This window comes from Xenopus laevis, chromosome 4S (genome assembly GCF_017654675.1).
Source record: "Xenopus laevis strain J_2021 chromosome 4S, Xenopus_laevis_v10.1, whole genome shotgun sequence".
NCBI classification, from domain to species: Eukaryota; Metazoa; Chordata; class Amphibia; order Anura; family Pipidae; genus Xenopus; species Xenopus laevis.
This window is the reverse complement of record NC_054378.1, coordinates 80,024,541-80,047,209: the sequence shown is the minus strand read 5'-3', so window position 1 is coordinate 80,047,209 and position 22,669 is coordinate 80,024,541. Positions and strand designations below refer to the sequence as shown.

At 37.8% G+C, this 22,669-nt stretch overlaps 1 protein-coding gene across 2 annotated transcripts in view; it reads left to right on the top strand.

Annotated features, from left to right (window-relative positions):
- LOC108715639 (voltage-dependent R-type calcium channel subunit alpha-1E) overlaps nucleotides 1-22,669 on the top strand; it is a 278,548-nt gene that overhangs the window by 224,836 nt on the left and 31,043 nt on the right. For both annotated transcript variants that reach the window (XM_041561513.1, XM_041561512.1), the window contains exons 9-27: nucleotides 4,330-4,445; nucleotides 5,487-5,540; nucleotides 5,637-5,726; nucleotides 5,853-6,062; nucleotides 6,159-6,271; nucleotides 7,618-7,730; nucleotides 7,900-8,031; nucleotides 8,596-8,668; nucleotides 9,731-9,848; nucleotides 10,239-10,306; nucleotides 11,355-11,452; nucleotides 12,818-13,390; nucleotides 14,395-14,657; nucleotides 14,954-15,125; nucleotides 18,210-18,339; nucleotides 18,537-18,596; nucleotides 19,319-19,425; nucleotides 19,572-19,583; nucleotides 19,979-20,075. In XM_041561513.1, coding sequence (XP_041417447.1) covers nucleotides 4,330-4,445; nucleotides 5,487-5,540; nucleotides 5,637-5,726; nucleotides 5,853-6,062; nucleotides 6,159-6,271; nucleotides 7,618-7,730; nucleotides 7,900-8,031; nucleotides 8,596-8,668; nucleotides 9,731-9,848; nucleotides 10,239-10,306; nucleotides 11,355-11,452; nucleotides 12,818-13,390; nucleotides 14,395-14,657; nucleotides 14,954-15,125; nucleotides 18,210-18,339; nucleotides 18,537-18,596; nucleotides 19,319-19,425; nucleotides 19,572-19,583; nucleotides 19,979-20,075 — 2,599 coding nt within the window. The remainder of the gene's footprint in view (nucleotides 1-4,329; nucleotides 4,446-5,486; nucleotides 5,541-5,636; nucleotides 5,727-5,852; nucleotides 6,063-6,158; nucleotides 6,272-7,617; nucleotides 7,731-7,899; nucleotides 8,032-8,595; nucleotides 8,669-9,730; nucleotides 9,849-10,238; nucleotides 10,307-11,354; nucleotides 11,453-12,817; nucleotides 13,391-14,394; nucleotides 14,658-14,953; nucleotides 15,126-18,209; nucleotides 18,340-18,536; nucleotides 18,597-19,318; nucleotides 19,426-19,571; nucleotides 19,584-19,978; nucleotides 20,076-22,669) is intronic.

The following is a 22,669-nucleotide window of genomic DNA, read 5'->3' as shown; positions in this document are numbered from 1 at the left end:
GCAGGCGACAGTTTTGTATGGGCGCCTATGTAAAAACGCCTGTGCTAACCACACGAGGCGATGCGCCTTTCAACAGTCGCCTGAAAAAGCCTGGCGAGGCATTTTCAGGCGACTGTTGAAAAGCGCATCGCCTCGTGTGGTTAGCACAGGCGTTTTTACATAGGCGCCCATACAAAACTGTCGCCTGCGCCGGTCGCGGCGACTGTCGCGGCGCTTTGTCGCCGCAAACGCGTCGCTATCTCCCCGTGTGGAATAGCTAAAACATGTTTAAACCTTTGTGTAAACTTCAAAAGGTATCAGAATTGAGATTAATTGGCCCCTGTATTGTTTACACCTCAGATTCAGGCTGTAACAGCCCTGCATTGTTCACACTTGTAATCCCCATTATTGTTCATACCTGTAAAGCCTGTACCTGTTTTGGAGTTTAAGACAATGGTTCCCAAACTCTGGGTCTGGTCTCCCTTGCGGGGGGGGGGGGTGCTTAGCATGAAAGCCATGGTAAGATTCAGGAAGTTTGTTTGTTTTTAGTTATACTTGAGATCTCAGCTTGAAGGTCAGTAAGATTGATATTTGTGGTAAATAAATATATGTAAAGTTGGCTGATAGACACCCCTTACAGTCATAAGTAAATGCCTTTGTTGCAAGATACACAACGTGCGATGAACCAGGGCAGACTTTTATTGAAATTAGCTTCTTGCAGGGGCAGGTTACTGACCGGGACACTGGTTTCTGAATCAAGGATGGTCATTACACAATAAACAATTCTCTCAAACTCACACAGTGTTCCTCTCACAAAGCATCCAGGACCCATGTCTGTTCAGGGGCCTCCTTTCCTAATTAACCATTTCCTCCTGGTTTTTCTGCAGTGTCCAGCATACCGTGCCCAAGCTTCTTCCTGGGCTGTCTCACTCCAGCTCCCGTAGGGTCCCACTATCCTACACCTGAAAACTGAATCTGCTAGGAGCTCTAACCCTAAACTCACTCCTCAGGCTGCCTTTTCTAACTAGCCTCTCTAGCTCTCACTCCTAGGGGCCTATTTATTATGCTGTGAAAAATTATACTCTCCGAAAATGTTGTAAAAAGCTGTGTAAAATATTGCATGGTGTGAGTAATTTCATGCCATATGAACGTCATGCCACCGTTATTTTAAATTGCTTCCGTGGATATAAAAAAAAGTAAACATTTAAGGCCATTTTTTACGTGGAGAAGCCTGGCGATGTGTGGTTTATTATCCCACCTTTTTTAAAGAGCATAATAAATTTGCCCCTTAGAGTGTGCTCATACCCCCCCACTAACTACTGTCCTATAGAAAATAACTTCCCATCTGATCTGGCCACAACAGTCCAGTCCTGCCTGCTTGATGTTACTAGGCTGAAGCAGTGGTGCCCTGCTCCTGCACTTCCTTATATAGACTACTGCAGAGGAATTCCCCTTAAGACCTACCTTATGGTTTGTTGCCACCTGCTGGCTGAACTCTATTATTTCCCAAACTATTTACACATGAAAAATTCATTATTCACCTCCTTACACTCCTTCCATTTGAAATTCAGACTTGTCCTGGTGTCTGTCAAAATAAATCCTTATTTCACCTCCTTAAATTCACCAATATTGTCAATAACCCAGTTATAAGTTGTAGGGAGGAGTAACCAAAAGTTGAATCTCCAAGGGTTGCTTAAACCAAAGAAAGTCTGAAAACCACTGCTCCAAGCCTTTATGGGCCACATGTGACCTCACTATATAGAAACATACATGAAACATATTCAAAGAAAGATGATCAAATGAAACAACTGCAATGTGTGAAAATGACAGAACATGGTACCTCTTATTTCCAGTGTTTATAGGCTTGCCAATTTTTGTGCTACATGGTCGTTTATTTTGTTCTCTTTCCTTTGCTTCTAGCAAAGACTTAAATAGCGGGTGTAGTTGTCTCATTCATACCTCATGATTAAAATTATATATTCTCTTTATCACAAATTTCTAAATCCTGATTGCTTCTATTAAAGCCTCACTTTGCTTCAGAACTGAAAACAATAGACTGATTGGTTGTTCTAGACAAAGTCTGAGTACAAGCGCAGTCAAGATAATTTGACTAAACCATAGTGTTTGGCAGGTAGGTAAGTAGTCAGGTCACATTCTTATCAAGAAATACATTTTTCCAGCAAAGAGGTCAAATATAAAGAAAGTATATACACCCAACTTTACTAAATCAACTAAAGGGTAAAAGGTATGAAATATAAAGAAAGATGAATTTGAACTGCCATAAAATGTATGTTGTACTTCATTAGAACAGTGGATTGCTCACCTTTAAGTGAACTTTTAGTTGTAAATTCTCTAATTCTAAGCAAAAATCCATTGGTCTTCATTTTTTATAGCTTTTAAATTATTTGCATTCTTCTGACCCCATCTCTATAAACAAATGCTCTGCAAGGCTGCAAATTTGTTGTTTTGCCCAATCAGCTTCTGAAAATATGCTTGCTGTTGTGCATGGGTGTCCACAAATAGGGGCAAGGGAGGGCACTTGCCCCCCCCCCCCTTGGAGCCCCCCCCCTGGAGACTCTGACCTGAACTGAAGCTGGTTCAAGCCACTGCCTGTAGATACAATCTCGGTGTCTAAATCTCCCCATAGACGCGACGATTCTTCTTGCCGAACGACCGGTTTTAGGGATGCCCGACCAATCCTTTAAAATTATTGTGCGGTTAGTGGTATTCGAACGATCGTACATCTTACGATTTTTCGGCCGACATCTGTCAGGAAATTGATCGGCCAGGTCAAAAAATCTTTGTCGGTCCCAGTGCAATCTATCTATGTTTGCAGGGCCAAGCGGCAGCTCCCCTTTGTTTTCCTGGCAAATTGGTCTTTTTAGTTGATGGTAAATTCGTACGATCATACGATCATTCTGAGAAGATCGTGGTCTCATGATCAGGATCTGTTCTTTTAAAAATCTCAACATCTATGGCCAGCTTTAGTCCTGGTACAACTGAACACTGATTGGGTAGGCTAGAGGGATTGACCCAGCAGTATAGCCAATCACTGTGGCTCAGCTGTACACGATTGGATAGAAGGATTCACTCTGCATCCTAGCCAATCCCTGTGCAGCTGTATCGGGACTTAGACTGAGGGGAAGTAGTGATATGTGGGCCGGCCCGATACCTGTGGGTATGGGCAGACGTTCCAAATGCTAGCTTCGAACTTCCAGGTTGAGTTTTTATAGATGCACGCCTCTCACCCCGTCACTTTTGTGACGTCATTGGCGGGGTGGGTCGCCACGGGTCTATAAAAGAGACCCGGAAGTCGGCTCGGGCGGGCGCGGGTGGGAGGGTTGTTTTGTGGGCAGGTGCGGGTCGGGAAAAGCCCAACTCGCACAGCACTAATGGGAAGATAAGTTTCTGCAGGCAGCAGCAGGCTTGGAATAAGGTAATAGCAATACATTTTATTGTCAGTGAATGTGTGTGTTTTACTTAGTATATCTGATTCTGCATTTGTGTGTTTGGACCTGATAATTGAGTTTATAGCTGTAATTAACCTTCCAAAACCAAAACATCACCCTCTGCCTGTACCTGCACCACTAGTGTGTAAAGGATCAAATGAATGTCTTCTCTGAATAATGCAGGTTTTTTCTTTCACATGTGTGTCCAGGTTATTGACCATTGCATCTGATGCATTGATTCACCTGCTAATATGTGTGTGCCCAAGGCATGAGTTGCTTGTAAAGTGGATAATAGTGATGGGCGAATTTATTCGCCAGGCGCGAATTCGCGGTAGCTAATAAATTCGCGAAACGCCCGCGAAAATTCGCGGCAAAAAATTCGCCGGCGTCAAATTTTTTTTTCGAAAAAACGGACGCCGGCGCCAAAAACGGGCGCCGGCGTCGAAAAACGGGCGCCGGCATCAAAAACGAGACGTCTGCGCCGTTTCGCAAATTTTTCGCCGTTTCGCGAATTCCGCCCGAAATTCGCGAATTTTTCGGCGAAGCGAAGCGGCGCAAATTCGCCCATCACTAGACTGGATAAAGATGGCCACATTGGCTCAGAGTTATGACTCTTATATTATTTAATCTGCACCATATTTTCACCCTCAGGCTATTTAAAATTTTAGCTGACCAGTAGTTCTCTCTTTCTGTGATGCTTTTAGCTACTTGCCCCACCCTGAAAAATTTTCTATGTACGCCAATGCTGTTGTGTATTATACACAGCATACAGCAAATTGTTACAAATACAAATTGATATTTTATGGGTGAAGTTGGTTTTGCAGTTTATTTTCTTTCCTTGTAACGATCCCTCTGTTGGTTTTTTTACTTTCCCCATGTTTTTGCCTTTGGCTGATTTCAGTGAATTTGCCAAAGAGAGAGAGAGAGTGGAAAACCGTCGGGCTTTCATGAAGTTGCGCAGGCATCAGCAGATTGAGAGGGAGCTGAATGGGTATCGAGCATGGATAGATAAAGCAGGTGAGTGATAAAGCATGGCATGGAAGGCTTCTACTATTCAGGAGTTTGGGAAATTATATATTAACAATGGCAAAATCAAATAGTGACCAATTGCACCTTTGCTTTCATCTGTCTAACAGCATTAAAGTGATACTGACATAAAAAATAATATTTTTAAAAATATTAATCTACATTAAAAGTTGCTTATAGGTCATGTTGATCATTTTTCATGGATACTGATACTCCTGCTTTTGTAAGTAATTGTTACTTAAAGTTCGTAAACCTGATTGTTTTGTCAACCTGACTGTCCCTTCTTAACCTGTCAGTTAGAGTTTCTAATGCTAATGGACTACTGCTGTACAAATATGGCAGCCCCCTCATAGAGGAACATGGGGCTAAGAATGGTAATGTAAAAGCATCAGGGGAATACTTTTATGGCAAAATTATAAATAGCATTCAAAGACAATGTTATGATAGATATAAAACAAGGTTATTTTCTGTTGGCAGTATCTCTTTAAACTATGCAAGCTATTAGAATAACACAATTAACTGCATCTGTAAAGTCAAATAAAGCTTAAAGGCACGTTGCAGTTGTATACATTATTCCATTGGCCTACTGTACAAAAAGGACCACTGCCATATTGTATTTACATTTGCATATGCAAATTAGGATTCAGATTTGTTTGGTATTCGGTCTAATCCTTCATGAAGGATTCAGGGTTTTAGCCGAATCCCAAATAGTGGATTCAGTGCATCCTTAATATATAGTATAAAAGAGGTTGCGACACTTACAGGATTTCTATATCAAGAATCAAAATTTATTGAGTCCAATAAATTTTGATTCTTGATATATAAATTCTGTGTGTGCCACAACTTCTCTTATACTATTGTATACTTTTTTTTTTTGCAGGCACCCGGGTTGTTCCGGTGTCAATGGTGTGCACCTTTGGGATTTGTGTATATATATATATATATATATATATATATATACACACACATACTTCACATATTATGTTATACTCATTTTGTCATTTATGACTTTCCTGTTTTTTTTGCATCCAGAGGAGGTCATGTTGGCAGAAGAAAATAAAAATTCTGGGAACTCTGCTTTAGCAGGTAACATTAACGCCAATGTTACAGTTTTGCACATCCATTTAATTGTAATTTGAATTGCATGGTGGTGAGTTTAACATTGCTTCTTACATATTTAAGTTCTTAGACGAGCAACAATTAAAAGAAGTAGAACAGAAGCCATGAACCGGGACTCTAAAGAAGACCATTGCGTTGACATATCCTCTGTTGGTAAGAGCAGCATTGAAATTAACTAACTCATAAGTGATAATTTAAAATAGATAGAGCCCTACCAAAATATCCCAGCCAAAACAAATATGTTAAGTGTTTTAACCTGTCCTGTTACTGGTTCAACAGGCACCCCCCTTGCTAGAGCAAGCATCAAGAGTGCCAAAATGGATGGGGCATCATATTTTCGGCACAAAGAACGACTATTGCGAATCTCTGTTCGTCACATGATCAAATCCCAAGTTTTCTACTGGATGGTCCTGGGAGTGGTAGCACTTAATACTTTCTGTGTGGCTATTGTCCACCACAACCAGACCCTGTGGCTCACAAATATTCTTTGTAAGTTCTGACTTTTTATTCCTGTTGGCTTGATGATGAGCTAGTGGAGGAGCTGAAGATGTGAAACTGAAAAATTGTTTTTTATGTTTCTTACAGACTATGCAGAATATTTGTTTCTTGGGTTATTTTTGGTGGAGATGGCTTTTAAAATGTATGGAATGGGCCCACGTCTTTACTTTCACTCCTCCTTCAACTGCTTTGATTGTGGGGTGAGAATATTATATTTTTTTCTAACATGAATAATTATAATACTGAATATACACACACAGACACACACACTATCAAAATATAAGATAGAAGAAGGATCAGCACTCTTTAAATTGTGAATGTATAAGTGATCTTTGTGTTCTTCACAAGGTAAATATGTAACAATTTCAAAAAAAAAGATACGTTGCTTTCATATTGAAACAATAAAGAATAAATAAAAAATAAATGTCTTTATTGTTTTAATATGAAAGCAAAGTATCCTTTTTTTTGGAAATTGTTACACATTTACCTTACAAAGATCACTTATAATGGACGCAACACTGATACCTAGTGGTGCAAAAATGAAAGGACTCTAGTTACTCGAATGGAGAAAAAAGTTTTTGCTGGAATTAATGGACTGTATATAGACTGATGACATCATGTTTGTGCCAAAATTCACTGGTGGGTGGGGTATTTAAGTTGTAACACAGAAACTGCACAATATCCTTGAAAAAGGTCCCCAAGTTGGACCGAAATGTTGGATAAGATGCTATCACAATAAAAGTGCACACATTCACAATTTAAAGGAGAACTAAAGCCTAAAAATGGATATGGCTAAAAATGCCATATTTTATATAATGACCTTATTGCACCAGCCTAAAGTTTCAGCTTGTCAATAGCAGCAATGATCCAGGACTTCAAACTTGTCATAGGGGGGTCACCATCTTGGAAAGTGTCTGCGACACTCACATGCTCAGTGGGCTCTAAGCAGCTGTTGAGAAGCTAAGTTTAGGGGTTGTCACAAATTATCAAGCAGAAAATGAGGTTGGCCTGTAATATAAACTGATGCTACAGGGCTGTTATTAAATTCTAATGCTAGTTGGACTGGTTTCTAATCTACCATGTAGTAATTATCTGTATTAATTACTAATCAGCCTTATATTGTGACATTTATATTCTGTGTACACTGTATATTGTGAGTGGGTCCCTAAGCTCAGCAAGTGACAGCAATACAGAGCATGTGCAGTGAATCAGCAGAAAAGAAGATGAGGAGCTACTGGGGCATATTTGGAGACACAGATCTTTACTGCTAAAGGGCTGTGGTTGCCTTGGGCTGGTACAGAAGCTCAAAACATAATGTACAACATTTATAGCTACTTCTTTAATTTGGCTTTAGTTCTCCTTTAAAGAGTGTGCTGATCCATCACATATATATTAATATAAGTATGTTCATGAAATATATTTTTAACAAGTCTCTCTGCACCTTCACAGACACAGCCTCAATGGCGCTGATTTCCCCTATGAGATTCTTCTTTCTATTTTCTTCCTATGTACGAGGTGTTCATGGTATATATTATTCTTCCCACAGGTCACAGTAGGTAGTATATTTGAAGTACTTTGGGCCTTCTTTAGACCAGGGACTTCCTTTGGAATCAGTGTCCTAAGAGCTCTCCGACTTTTGAGAGTTTTTAAAATAACAAAGTAAGTATCATCCTTTGAAATGCCACCACTAATCTGGGGTAATCTTTATGTAACTATATATTCCAAGAGATAGTTCTGTAGTTCACATGTACCGTGCCCAAGTATCCCATAATACTGTTCTGTGGCCTACCCTTTCTATTTTCTAGTCATTATACTATCTGTTTCGCAGATACTGGGCCTCACTAAGGAACCTGGTAGTGTCCTTGATGAATTCTATGAAGTCCATCATCAGCCTGCTCTTCCTTCTTTTCCTTTTCATAGTTGTTTTTGCCCTCCTGGGAATGCAGCTATATGGTGGCAGGTAAACGTCAAGCTTGATTTACAATACAACTAATATATACAGTATATATATATGTATATATACAATCTCGGTATGAAAACAAAATAAATTGCATTGTTTATATATAAAAAATAATAATGTTAAACAATGTAATGTGCTGTTCATTTTGAATAGTATTGCTCTAAATTTATCTCTAATTTTATTATTGCTCAAAGTTCATGTTGCATATTACATGATCCTGATTTGCTACAACAGGAAAGTAAAAGTCTAAAAATTAGACTGGCGCTATGCAAACATGTTTAATTAATTAGTTGAGATGGCATTCAGATTAATAAGAAACTACAATATATAGTGCATGCCAAAATATTTTTAGTTTCATTAATTTAATATATATTTAATATTTATGTAAAATAATCTTCCTCTTACAGGAGTTCACCTAAAAATAATTGTTTTTATACTGTTATTTAGGTAATTGTGTATATGGCATTTGTTTTAATGTACAGTATTTTTTGTGTGATTTCGTTTTCTGACTTTTTAGATATTTTCTCCATCATCAAAGAAAACTTGTTTTTTCCCTACTTGCAGATTCAATTTTAACGATGGCACTCCTTCTGCAAACTTTGATACGTTCCCTGCAGCCGTCATGACTGTATTCCAGGTAGTGTATATTTTTGGTATAAGATTTTTTCCGCTTCGATATATTCAAAATGGTAATTTATTTGGTGTGAGGCGCTCAATGTTAGCCCTGCTGCAGATAAAAGCTTCAGTTAATACGTACAAAAATAGGAACAAAGGCACACACTACATATATATATACATATATATTTTTTGTACATGTTACTGAATCAATTTTACTTGAAAATCCCAGACTACAAATATTGGTCCATTAGCCAGAAATACTATTAAAGCTGGCAATGGCTCATGATACATCGTTTCAATAACAATTCTTTATTCTTGTCTGATTTGCAAAAATGGAGATCCAAATAACAACATCTCCCAAACACATTGGATAATATATTCCATACCTATAATCTTTAATTCTTCTTTAATTCTGCATTTGCAGAACACATTGCCTTTACACTATTATATAGTAAATTTAAAGGAAAACTATACCCGAACAATGTAGGTCTCTATAAAAATATATTACATAAAACAGCTCATATGCAAAAACCCTGCTTCATGTAAATAAACAATTTTCATAATAATATACTTTTTAGTAGTAAGTACCATTGGGCAATCATAAATAGAAAATTGGCATTTTAAAAAAAATGAGGGCCACCCCCTGGGATTCTATGATTCACAGTGCACACAAACAACACAAGCAAACCATACATGTTAGGTCACATGAGCCAATTAACAAACAAAGTTATTTTGCTTCCATACTTCTTCCTGTAAAGTTAGAGCTGCAGTATTTTTGGTCAGGTGATCTCTGAGGTAGCACAGAGACCATTACAAAATGGTGAGAGATGTAAGGGCAATATTCATTTAAATATATATTCTAGTTAGGTAAGATTGTTTAATATGCCACCTAATTTGATATAAACTGTTGCTTAAGTATTCATTTTGGGGGTATAGTTTTCCTTAACGCATTTAAAATTAAGTGTTTACAAAGATATTTGTGTTCCTGGATAGAGCCATCAAACACAAACACAGCTTACACTGCAAATTTGACATTTGTGCCTCTAGGTTTGATTTGTATCCCTTTTTCTCTTCATTTCAGATTCTGACAGGAGAGGATTGGAATGAAGTGATGTACAATGGCATTCGCTCCCAGGGTGGTGTTCGATCCGGAATGTGGTCTTCCATATACTTCATTATCCTTACCCTCTTTGGCAATTGTATCCGATTATTTAAAGTTTTTTCCACTGAAGTATTCGTTTATATTTTCAAAATAATATAACTTGATTTTTGCATAATAATTATAATCAGCGCTATATTAACCATGTGCCACTAATCTGCAGAGAATTGTGAAAAGTGTAGCAATATTGGCAATTTCGTAATATACATTTGTTGGTAAGCCTGCTACCACAAAAATATCCATTAACATTTTTTACAGCAAGACGTATATTTATGTCTTTCCTCCCTCGGTACAGCAATTACACTCACTCACACTTATCCTTTTAGTTATGTGGCAATACTATGTTCCTAAATCTTTCAATTTACCCCCATGTTCCCTCTCTAGACACCATCTCTGGTTTATGAACACATTTTTTTCTTAACTCTATCAGACACACTGCTAAATGTATTTCTTGCCATTGCCGTGGACAACCTGGCTAATGCACAGGAGTTAACTAAGGTGGGTATGCAGTGCAGCCTGACTGTTTTCTCTTCTGATCTCCCCTTTAACTAGCTCTATTTTGAAGTAGAATTGTTTGCTATGGCAGACTGTTCTTAGGAAAAGAAATAATTGACTGGGTAATGAGGTCTTTTTAGACTAACTTTCTGCTCTGGGCAAATGGAATTTATGCAGTGATGGTAAGATTTGTTTGACAGTTTGAATATTGAGCAGTTACAGTATGCTGAGCATGTACTCGGATGACTTTCTTTAAAAATAGAAATTCGGTTACATCAGAGATATAGTTGCATGCCGGAGTAAAAATGTATTAATTTGTTAAAATAACCTAAAATTTAAAAATAACATTTGCTCCAAATCAGAGGTTTCAAAGTAAAAATGAAATGCCTTATAATGAGTGATGTGCGTGTTTGATTAAATTGATTCTGACACTAAAAAACAACTCTTTAAAATATGAATGTACATTAAAAGTTACCTATAGGTCATGTTTAGTGATGGTCGAATTTGCGCTGTTTCGCTTCGCCGAAAAATTCTTGAATTTCCTGCAAAATTTGCAAAACAGCGAAAAATTTGCAAAACGCCGCCGGCGTCTCCTTTTTGGCACCGGCATCCATTTTTTTGGACGCTGGGGCACATTTCCTGTGAAAATGCACCTGCATCCAAAAAACGGATGCCGGCATCCTTTTTTTTTTTTACGCAAAATTTGCTGCGAATTCGCGCCTGGCAAATAAATTCGCCCATCACTAGTCATGTTGATTGTTTTTGCTGATAGTTCTGCTTTTGTAAGTAATTATAATTTGAAGTTCCTAAACCTGACTGTTTTGCCAACCTGACTGCCCCTTCTCAACTTGTCTCAACTTGTCCTGCTGCACAAATATGGCAGCCCCCTCATAGAGGAACATGTGGGATGGATAGGTAATGCGAAGCATCAGCCAAATACTTTTATGTCAAAATTATAAATAGCATGCAAAGACAATGTTATGATAGATCTAAAAAAAAGGTTTGATTTCTGGCATCCGTATCTCTTTAATGTTGGATTTGTCCTACCTAGGATGAGCAAGAAGAAGAGGAAGCTTTTAATCAGAAGCATGCATTGCAAAAAGCCAAGGAGGTCAGCCCCATGTCTGCACCTAACGCATCATGTACTGAGTGAGTTTTGAGAATAAATCTATTAACTGACAAAGCATTCCACCCAATTGCTATTTTTTAAGCAGGTCTGGCATTAGTTAGTTTTAACTGGCAAATGAGTGGTAATGAAACTATTTTTTAAGGTTAAACTCTAAACTGTAGGTGACGCAACCGGTTTGGCTAATTGATGAAAGTTTCATTAAACATTCCATCTCGTCAAACTGGAAGTAGTAAAATGAATAGTAGCAATTTATGTGGGCACTTAGCAATACAGGTATGGGATCCTTTATCCTGAAACCTGTTATCCAGAAAGCTCCAAATTACATAAAGGCCATGTCCCATAGACTCCATTTTATCAAAATAATCCAAATTTTTTTTTTTGAAAATGATTTCCTTTTTGACTGTAATAATAGAACTGTATCTTGTACTTGATCCAAACTAAGATGCAATTAATCCATATTGGAAGAAAAAACAATTGGGGTTATTTAATGTTTACATGATTTTCTATCCAAATTATGCAAAGATCCGTTATTCAGAAAACCCCAGGTCCTTAGCATTCTGGATAACAGGTCCCATACCTGTGTCAACATATTTTATTGAGAATACTAAGCATTCTTATCACTGAATCACTCATAGGCATGGAACAGTCATGTATTGATTCCTTTCCAGTACTGGATGTGTTATGTGGGATACACACGGACATTTTCTGGAATTTATTTGTGTATGTTTGTGCATGAGGGCAAGTGTCACTCATACTGTTTTTAGATTTTAGTAGGAATTTTCTAGAATTCTGTCTTTACTTTGTAATTTTGCCTACTGTAATAAATTGGCTTACATTTTTTTCAGCATTTTTACACATTTTTATTAACATTGGAGACAAACATCACCAGTGATTTTGCCCATAGCAACCAATTCTCAATTAGATTTAAACAATCACTTACAAGTTAAAAAACAAACATCTCATTACCTTTGATGTTTGTCTCAATGTTAATAAATATGCCCCATCGTGTCTGGTGTTTTTCTGTTAGCCCAGTCCGAGAAAATCCTACTGAAGCCTTTTAAAGATTAGAATAAAAGACTTTTACCTGTTGTCACAAGGCTGATGTAGGTGGAAAAGTAGTAATTTAACTTAAATCTCTCCTATAGCTTATTAAATGTTACTTATCTGCCCCAAAACTCTCCTCAATCCTTACACATCCACAGATTACTCTGAGATATCAGTTTAAGAGAGGATTTTACCCAAATGAGAAAATTAGATATGGGCAGCATTGGTGGTGTAATCTTAATTGACATATACCATAATGCACAAACACAGCAATTCAATAAACTGACAGAAGTAAAAATAGTTAAGTGCATTCATTATTTGTTTCATCTGTGTTTTTCTAGTAAGGAGCACAGAAGACGGCACACAATGTCTATATGGGAACAGCGCACAAGTCAGCTAAGGAGGCACATAAAAATGTCTAGTCCAGAAGCTATTCAAAGTGAAGAACTGACTGCTCTGAATCCACACTCCAGTATCTATCGCAAGAACAAGGAAGCAGATGAACAAAAGACAGAAAAAGGAGAAGGGAATCAAGATGTAAAACTGGTTATAAGTCCAGTGGAAGGACCACCAGAAGGAGAAGGGAGCCCTTCTCATAGAAATCTCAGGGAACATTGGCGGCAGAAATCCAGGCATGGAAATACTGAGCCAAATGGAACAACACCGGAGGAAGCTATACGCCGCAGGCAAAGTCAGAGACGCAGCCGTCATAAAAGAGTTAGAACTGAAGGTCGTGAGCAGTGTAGCAACTCAAACAGCACCTCAGCAAGCAGAGAAGGTGGTCTTGACAAAGTGACTGCAGAAGATGGAAGAACAATTCCAGAAGGGAAGAGCAATGGAGAACCCAAAGAAGTCAAAGGGATGGATGACGAGCCTCTTAAGATATGCATATCCTCAAGAAATTGTGAAGACCGGTAAGTAACATTACAAGGTTCTCTTTAATTTCTATTGAGCAATGACTTATAATACCTATAATCATTTAGAATTTATTTAAACACTTTAGTATGGGTTGAAAATGTTTGTAACATTACCAAATCATTGCTGATTTTAGATTTTGTATCAGTCTCTGACAGAAAAGTATTCTTCAGGTTGTATTTTGACAAAATCTTGAGGGCCATTGGCAATACTCTTATGAAATTAACTGATTTCAAGTAAATACTCTTTATTTAATTATGTATTAAATACTTTGATTTGTTTATTTATTTTATTGTTTTCATTTAATAAATTGTTACCTCTCAACCTGCTTAGCTACATAGGTACGCCAATCTCCAGAAAGAGAAGCAGATTTATCATAGTTTGAGAAGACTCCATTAGCTCAATCTTTTCTTTCACCCACATATAAAGATTTTTCTGTGATTTATCACATTTTCTAGTATTTTTTTGCCTAAATGTTTTCAGAGCTCAGCAATGACAATGCCATCATTTATTTTGTGGATTTACTAGAAAATGTTCAAATTGGATTAGTAAATTCAATCAATAGAAGCCTATCAAGACCTTCAAGCCCAATAAAACTGATGTGAAAGTAAATATGTGACAGCTAATAGATAAATAGAGAGACAAAATACACTTGAGATTTCTCACCGCTAGCAACAAGTGAGAAAAAAATAGAATATTTCTCAGATTTTGATACGTTGACAAAATGTGACTATTAGCTGACAGAATCTGGGTTTCAATATTTGCATTCTATCACCCTGTTAACCTGTCTTGAGTTATGTTAGTGGTTCTTTATGAAGAACCACTAACATGGAGTAGCAAACCAGACTCTCTCATATTGACGTATAAATGCCTAGCTTTTTTTACTTTTCATACTTTTAAACTTAAAAGCTCTTTCTAGTTTTATACCACCTCACCACGTTCATTTCTTTTCTCAATATTACATTTCTTTTTTACATGTCCTACCATTGTTTTGGCTTGGAAGAAATAACAAGATTTTGGGTTATGAGGGTATTGCCTTGAGCAATACTCCCCTGCAGGATGTGAACAGCCAAGAGAAGGACATTAGCCCTCCTGATTTGGATTACAGTGAGCAGGCTCTGCTGGGCAGCATTCAAAGCCAGGAAAGCCCTAATCCAACCAGCTGCAGTTTGCCAGATGTGTCCAGCAGCACTGAGCGAGTCACAGAGAGCACAGTCATTACGTTACCAGATACTGGAGTGCCTGCCGACTGCACCGTGGTACAGAGTGAGGACTCGTCTCACTCTCTGTATATCTCTGTTTTTTGTTGAGTTCCACCCTACATTTATGGAAACATCCCCTAGGGAGGTCAAAATTGCGGCCCTTCAGCATTTGTTTAACTGCAATTACTAGAATGCTCCAGCTGCTTTAAGTATGGAGGAAAGAATGGAATTGCAGTTCTACAATATCTAAAGGAACACTGCTTTATCAAAATGTTTCTCAATTAAATGCCAAATTACCCTAACTAAGTCTCTCAATGAAAATTGCAACTTTTTAACCCTCTGGCATATGACTTTTTACAGCGAATGAAGGAAGGGATGGCGAAGTCAACTTTGGATCTTCACAGCAAGACAAAATAGAGGAGGATACTGAGGATGGAGAAGAAAGAACTATAAAAAGAAAAGAGAAATTGTTGGAGTCCCCCAAAGCCATTGTACCATACAGTTCAATGCTCATCTTTAGCTCCACCAATCCGTACGTCTGTATGTCTGAATCTTGTAAGAGTTGTTGTTTACCTGTCTTTTCAGTATAGTATCTAATTAAGACGTGTTCTCCTTAAATTATAATTATTGTCTATCTATACACATACTGTTCAAGGAAAAACAGGGCATGAACACTTTTTGTCACTAGTTCTTAGCATTTGGAAATCCAACAAAGGCAACCAAGACTTGCATTCAGTTAAGCAGCTTGAGAGACACCAATATGAAATGAAATACTCATAGATGGGGGTAAAACTAATTTTGAAAGTAGAAAACTTTACCATATGAATAACCATAAAAGTTAGCATTTATGAATACCACTTTGGCTGCAATTTTGTAAGACCCTTAAGGGCTTACAAACATCACTACCAAAATGCACAAAAAGTACTTGTATTTAAAGGCTATTCACATAAGAACATATTTTTAAACACAGGCCTCTATACTGTATTTGCACCTTGTGCCAAAATGCTGGTTGCTTCTGCTTTTCTGAATAAGGTACAACGTAGAGGGTGCATGAACACACTTTCAGGGTTCCCTTTGTTTGCTGTGTCTACACACACAACTGACTTGAGTCGTTTTGCCACAATTTTCACATACATCAGTGCCAGCAAAATGGGACAGCAACTTGTGTACTATTTAGCCTATACAGAACACACTACTTAGTGCTTGTTCACTGCTACACTGGCAGGCCCAGATTTTCAACTTGGCCATCCCTGGGCCTTTGTGGCTTTACACAAATCTGGGCCTGTACACTGGAATTCTGAAAACAGTGCTGGTGGGTATTAGTGGGTAAAAAACATGATGGCTTGCATGTGTTTTTGCACTTTGAATTTGTAATAGTAGTAGTAGATGAGCCCTAAAATGTGCTAAATAGGCTTAAATAATTACCTTAATTTTCCATCCAAAAGTTTACATGCTGTCAGATATGGAATGCTTTTGCAGTAATTTGCAAATTTTAGGACATAATAGAAGTTTAAGCATTCGCTAATGCTGTGAGAATCTGGATAGGTATTTCATGGTTAGATTGGGGTGTAGATAGTGCAGCTACCATAGCATGGACAGGGTCCCCGACAGTCTTGTATGTTAGGGCTGGTCCAGAGCAAGGCTAAGTAAAGAGCCCTGGTAATGTCATGCACAGTCTTGGAATCATTTATCTACTGCATTGAAGGGCAAGTATAGTGATGTCATAGCTGACATTATTTGCATTATTGTAGAAGCACCTTCCAAATTATCCTCTGGTTAGGTAAAAAAAAAGTAGGTGGAAATTCAAAGTATTTCTCATTCCACCCTAATGTGATTTTTCCTGAGCATGTAAATTATAAACTGGGTTTTGCATGCTTTAGTGCAGTGATCCCCAACCAGTAGCTCGTGAGCAACATGTTGCTCTCCAACCCCTTGGATGTGGCTCCCAATGGCCTCAAAGCAGGTGTTTTTTTTGAATTCCAGGCTTGGAGGCAACTTTTAATTGCATAAAACCAGATGTACTGCCAAACAGAGCCTCAATATAGGTTGACAATCCACATAGGGGCTACTAAATGGCCAATCACAGCCCTTATTTGGGTCGCCAGGAACATTTTTCATGCTTGTGTTGCTCCCCACCTCCTTTTACTTCTGAATGTTGCTCACTGGCTCTAAAGGTTGGGGATCCCTGCTTTAGTGGAAAGAAATTGCATAACAATTTATTTTCAATCTTTACCTCTGCCTGCTATTTAGATAGACAAGGTATTATTTACCTTTGTTAGAGGAAGGGGAAAAGTAGCATATTAAATAATCTGAGCACTAGCATTAGTTTAAGATATTATATGCAAGTGTATTTGTTAACTTTAAATAAATAGCTCTAAAAGCACCTCTGCAGAGTAAATATTAGCAAATAAGTCAAGTAGTGCTTAGAAAGTCCATCTTGCCCCTTGGTAATCTGTAAAAAGCAGTATTTTGTACAGAAAATGCAAAAATTAATACTACTCTAAAGCTGTCAAGTCACACCATCAAGCCATGTAAACGGTCATTTGAATAGTGTGCTTTTATTGCAAAGATATGAAGATTTAAATACTGTACCTTCATTCAAGTTAGGGTTGGTTCTGTTTGTCAAATGTGAATCTCCTGCCACCTATTCAAAACACTATATGCATCTTTGTCTTTACCAGTGTGAGTGCTCTGAATATCTCAAGGAGGAGCCAATAATTATGTAAAGATCATCTTTTCTCTGCAATGATAGGGCTGGGCTGCACTGAAGTAGTGAGGAAGCAGATGTGCAGGGAAGCATACAATTAAGTGGGTTGGTAGAGAACAAAATGTAACTGAGCATACAAAGAATGTTGTATGCAGGACCGCCTTTGGAAATAATGGGAACCCATAATACTTAATTAGCTGGGTCCTCCCTCCAGGGTGCTGCACCCTAAGATGAGGAGATATAGGAAGAATAGGAATGAACTTGTCAACAAGCACAAAGATAATGAGTGGAGTACAGTGGAAGTTTAAAATACAGTATGTTTCTGGCATGTCTTTTTAATACAAAGAGTATTGTATTGTACTTTGTATTTATAAAGCACCACAAATGTATGCAATGCTTTACATGGGCACAAACAGGAGTACAGTTATTAGAAATAAGACAGCACAAATAAACACTTAAGTACTAGGTGTTTCAATACATAGTTGGCATGAGGTATATGCCCCAAAGTACTTCCAATCCTATTAAAGAGTCAATGTCCTTTCCTGTATTGCAGCCACTGCCTAGAGTACAGTATTTTTCCTGCAGTGTAATCCTACCTGAGAGGTTGTACTAGAGCTTTGAAAGTTGGCAGTTCCTGCTGTTATGGGTGCCTTGGTGTGCTGTTTAGCCTTCAAGTGTTCTTTCATATATTTACAAATCGTGGTCAAGAGTATTGTCCTACTTGTATGTGCCTGTATGGTGGTATTTATTTTGTTTTTATTTTAGTTTTAGTATGTATTCATAATTTGCACTGTAATACAGTAAATACAGTATATATATGGAAGAATCTGTCAGACATGTTTTGCACACAAAATATCAAGCTCTCTTTTTGATAGCCTTCTTATTTATAGGCCTTTGTTTGTTTTATAGCATAAGAAAAGTATGCCATTACATCGTTAACCTGCGGTACTTTGAGATGAGCATCCTGTTGGTAATAGCAGCGAGTAGCATAGCCTTAGCAGCAGAGGACCCTGTCCTGACCAACTCAGACCGCAACAAAGTGAGTGAAAATCCTTTTTTATACCCCCTTCATAATCGTCCATCAAGCGTATATATCTCATTGTAATTCTCAGCCTGATCAGTGGCCAGTTAAAAATATATTGTCTTTTTTTTCTTGCAGAGTCCATATCACTGTTATGACTTGTTTGCCATAATTAAGTTGGTTTTTACTGACATCTACTGCTGTTCTTTCTTCAGGTTCTTCGCTATTTTGATTATGTTTTTACAGGAGTCTTCACTTTTGAGATGATTATGAAGGTATGAATGGCACTTACAGCAACGGGCAAGCACCCCATCATATAACTGATATCAAAAGCTTACAAATAAGGGCAAGTGAGAACCTTGCCTCAGGTGGCAGAAAGCGCGCGTTACCTTTAAGAGCCATATTTCTGGGTTTTAACACAGGAATTTGGCTCCACAAGTGCAGGGAGCAATATTGCACTCACTGCACTAGCCATGCGACCTTTAAGAGACATATTTCCAGGTTTTAACCCAGAAATTTGGCAACATTCTAGCAGGTGGAAGACAGGGGGAAGCAGTTCGGGGAGATTAGTCGTCCCAAAGAAGAGGTGATTAGTCATTGGGCTCCCCGAATCTCCCAGTGTGACCTCACCCTTACTGTATCTGATGAGAAACAGGGAAGAGAGCAATTTGTATACACAGAGCTTAATTTCTCTGTTCAAATAAACTTTACTGATTATAAACGGAGAGAGGGGAGGTAGAAGAATTAAAAACAATACAGTGATCCTGTATGATGATATTGATGATATTGCTGTGTGAATAAACCCTGTTATAGACCCTCAAGACCCACAACCGTTTGGTGACTATAAGCAGTTTACCTTTTGAATGGTATCTGTAGAATGAACGTACGAGAGATCTAACATCTACCCATTGAGCCCTTCTTTAGTAAGGCGTAAATTCTTTACAGTCCCAGATCTGCATGTAGGCACCAGGTACTCAGACACATGTCTTTCTCACAGATGATTGACCAAGGTTTGATTTTACATGACGGCTCCTATTTTCGTGACCTCTGGAACATCTTGGATTTTGTTGTGGTTGTGGGAGCCTTAATTGCATTTGCCTTAGCGTAAGTTAATCCTTTCTAGAGTGGCCCAGCTAGTGTTTGTATCAGTCCTTCCTCTGTTGTTTGGTTGTGCTATTCTTACCTGTTCCTTTTCTCACTTTCTATCCTAAAACTGCTAATTTGATGCTCATTTATTGGATTTCGAACAGGAATATTTTGGGGTAAATATGCTTGTAAATGTATCTTGCTGTAGAACAGATAACTCAAGCCATTGTGAGCTCTTCTTATTCACAATAGCACATTGTGTATAAAAATAATAACACATCTATCCTTCTGATAAATACGTTTCTGTCCACTTTATGTAAAGATGTGCCACAAGGGTAACACCAAACAAATCCAGCGCATTTCCAAGTACTGTTTCATTCATCTCATTGAGCATAACTGTGCATTTTTATGCCATTCATTTTCCTTTATATCACAGCAGGGTTTCAAAATGTATCTTGGCACTGTGTCTAATGTAGATGTGTCTGGCAGTCATCCTGTTTAAACCATATGATCCATGAACTAATATTTCTTTCTTTAGCAGATTCTAACCTTTTTGTTGTATATATCATAGGACTAACAAAGGCCGGGACATCAAAACCATTAAGTCTCTACGTGTGTTACGGGTGCTGCGTCCACTAAAAACCATCAAACGCCTGCCAAAACTGAAGGTAATATAAAGCATGTATTAAAAAAATACATTAACACTATTGCTTATCAGCGCTGTGCAGCTTGAGATCACCAGATCTAGCTGCTTACAGGATAAATTACTATTATAGGTTTCCCACTCTCCTGTAGAGAGACATGAGGTTTATAATGACAGAGGGATAAAATGAAGCCTAAGATCTCAAGTCATAATGTGTAATATCTGACCCCTATACTGGGTCTGTGGAAGTACACAATAGTTGTACAGTACATATGGGCACATTAAAAAAAGGAAAATCGTTTGATCGATGGATTAAAATCCTTCGAATCATTCGATTTGAAATGCAGTAAATCCTTCAATATTCGAAGTCGTAGGATTTTGCTTCGACGGTCGAATATCGAAGGTTAATTAACCCTCGATATTCGACCCTTTGTAAATGTGCCCCCTAGTATCACTTTAAATCATATCAGCTTTGCACACAAGGGAACTGTCTTTGTTACTGAGAGATTTAATGACTTATTATTTACCTTTATTGCAGTATGTGACAATATTAGCTGCATGGAGAAATCATTTAGCACAAGAACTCCCAAAACAGGTTGAACTCCCCAAAAAGGGCAAAATATGGAAATATGTATTTAAATCTTATGGAATGATTTTTGTAAGATTGGTAAATTGGTAACTAAATAGTCAAAACACTGTTGTAAAATGAATAAAATTTGGCCTATAAGTGATTCTTCAGTTTGGATAAATGTGTGTAACAGTGCTTATTAGAGAACGTGGAGCAAATCTAAAAACAGTGTTACTTATAATAACAGTGAGCCAGTTCCAAAGGCTTGTAACAAATTAAATTAGATTATAAGGAACAACACGTTTTACCCATAATCCTATTCATTAGATGGAGAGTGGCCCTGGGATAATGGGTACTACAGATGGGTACTTTTCTAATGGTCTGGAGCAAGCAAGGTACATGAAACAGTTTAGCATAAATTCAATTCCTCCAATGGTGTCAACAGTCTCACAGTGGTAACTAGGCATAAAAAAGGATATAGGACCAGGTTCATTGTAGGCAAATAAAATGATACAAGCTACCCTATGTAAATGATAGTTTTTATATTTCAAACAAATACAACATTTAAAAAGCATCTTGGCTCCTCTAGTTAAATGGACACCGTAGGCTACTGCATAGTTTGTTTGTGCCTAAAGCCAACAGTGAGATAAAACCCCAGCAGATATGTATATAAAAGCAGCATGGGTTTGTAGTAAAGAAGGGCAAGTTAATCATTAACATAACTTTACAAAATTCAAACGTTTAGGCAGCTTATGTATTTAATATAAGTTTATGCATGACTTTTAAAGAAAAATAGTGCTGAAGTTTGTGCATTTCAGCCTATTTGATTGCATTACCCTGTCTGTCAGGTAAGCAAATTTTATGGCCAGACATGAATATGGATAATAAAACCCTGATGCTACTAGCGGGATGTGGGAGCTACACCCTGTGGACATACTTTAAAAGACTTTTTCACATTTGACTCTGGCTGAATGAGGCTGATCGATATTTGTACAGAAATGATTTTACATATACTGTACATGTGAAATTGATAATTTTTTTACTCTGTGCTAGTATTTATAAATGTGTTGATTTTTCAGTTTCCATATATACCAAGGGCCTAAGTTTTGAAAGTGTGTATTTTATACTCTTGGTTAGCCAATAAAAGGTATCACCTACTTAAATAACAAAGTACCAAGTACTGTGTATTTTTTTATTACCTAAGGAAAGGAAATCATTAAAAATAAGACTTGTTTAAATAGGAGTCTGAAAAATGGAACCCATGCTTGGAACTAAGGGCATATTTAATATATTGGATGGTGAATAGAGTGAAATTATACTTCTCTAACTCGACCAATGTTTGCCTCAATATCTATGGGGTCTTTTTTCATTTTCACCTACTGTTGTGAGACTCATGTGCTGAATTTTCTCCTGGTGAAAATTCTCGGTGTGCTCTCGACATTTGTACCAGGGAAAAATATCTGTATTGCTAGAAATAAATGATGCATGTGGGATATTAGTATGTCGATGAAGTAGAAAGTGAGATGCAAACGTGGCTGCTCTATCTTTATAATGATACTATGCTAGCCTGAACCTGGAGCAAGTTTGTTTGGCCAAAATTGTTTTGTAAATTGGCGAATATTCACAGTTTTCCACTGGAGAAAAGTTACCTGGTGAATACCGTATATACCCGAGTATAAGCCGAGTTTTTCAGCATCCAAAATGTGCTGAAAAAGTCTACCTCGGCTTATACTCGGGTCAGCGGTACCCGACCCGAGTAGCTGAGATTGCAGTCACTTTTAATCATTCCTATACCAACAGTACACTTGGGGAGAGACTGCAATATCCCACAATGCTCTCTGTTGGTTATATGAAAGAATAACAGTGCGCCCTCTGTTGGTTATATGAAAGAATAACAGTGACTGCAATATCACACAGCGCCATCTGTTGGTTATATGAAAGAATAACAGTGCGCCCTCTGTTGGTTATATGAAAGATTAAAAGTGACTGCAATATCACACAGCGCCATCTGTTGGTTGTATGAAAGAATAACAGTGCGCCCTCTGTTGGTT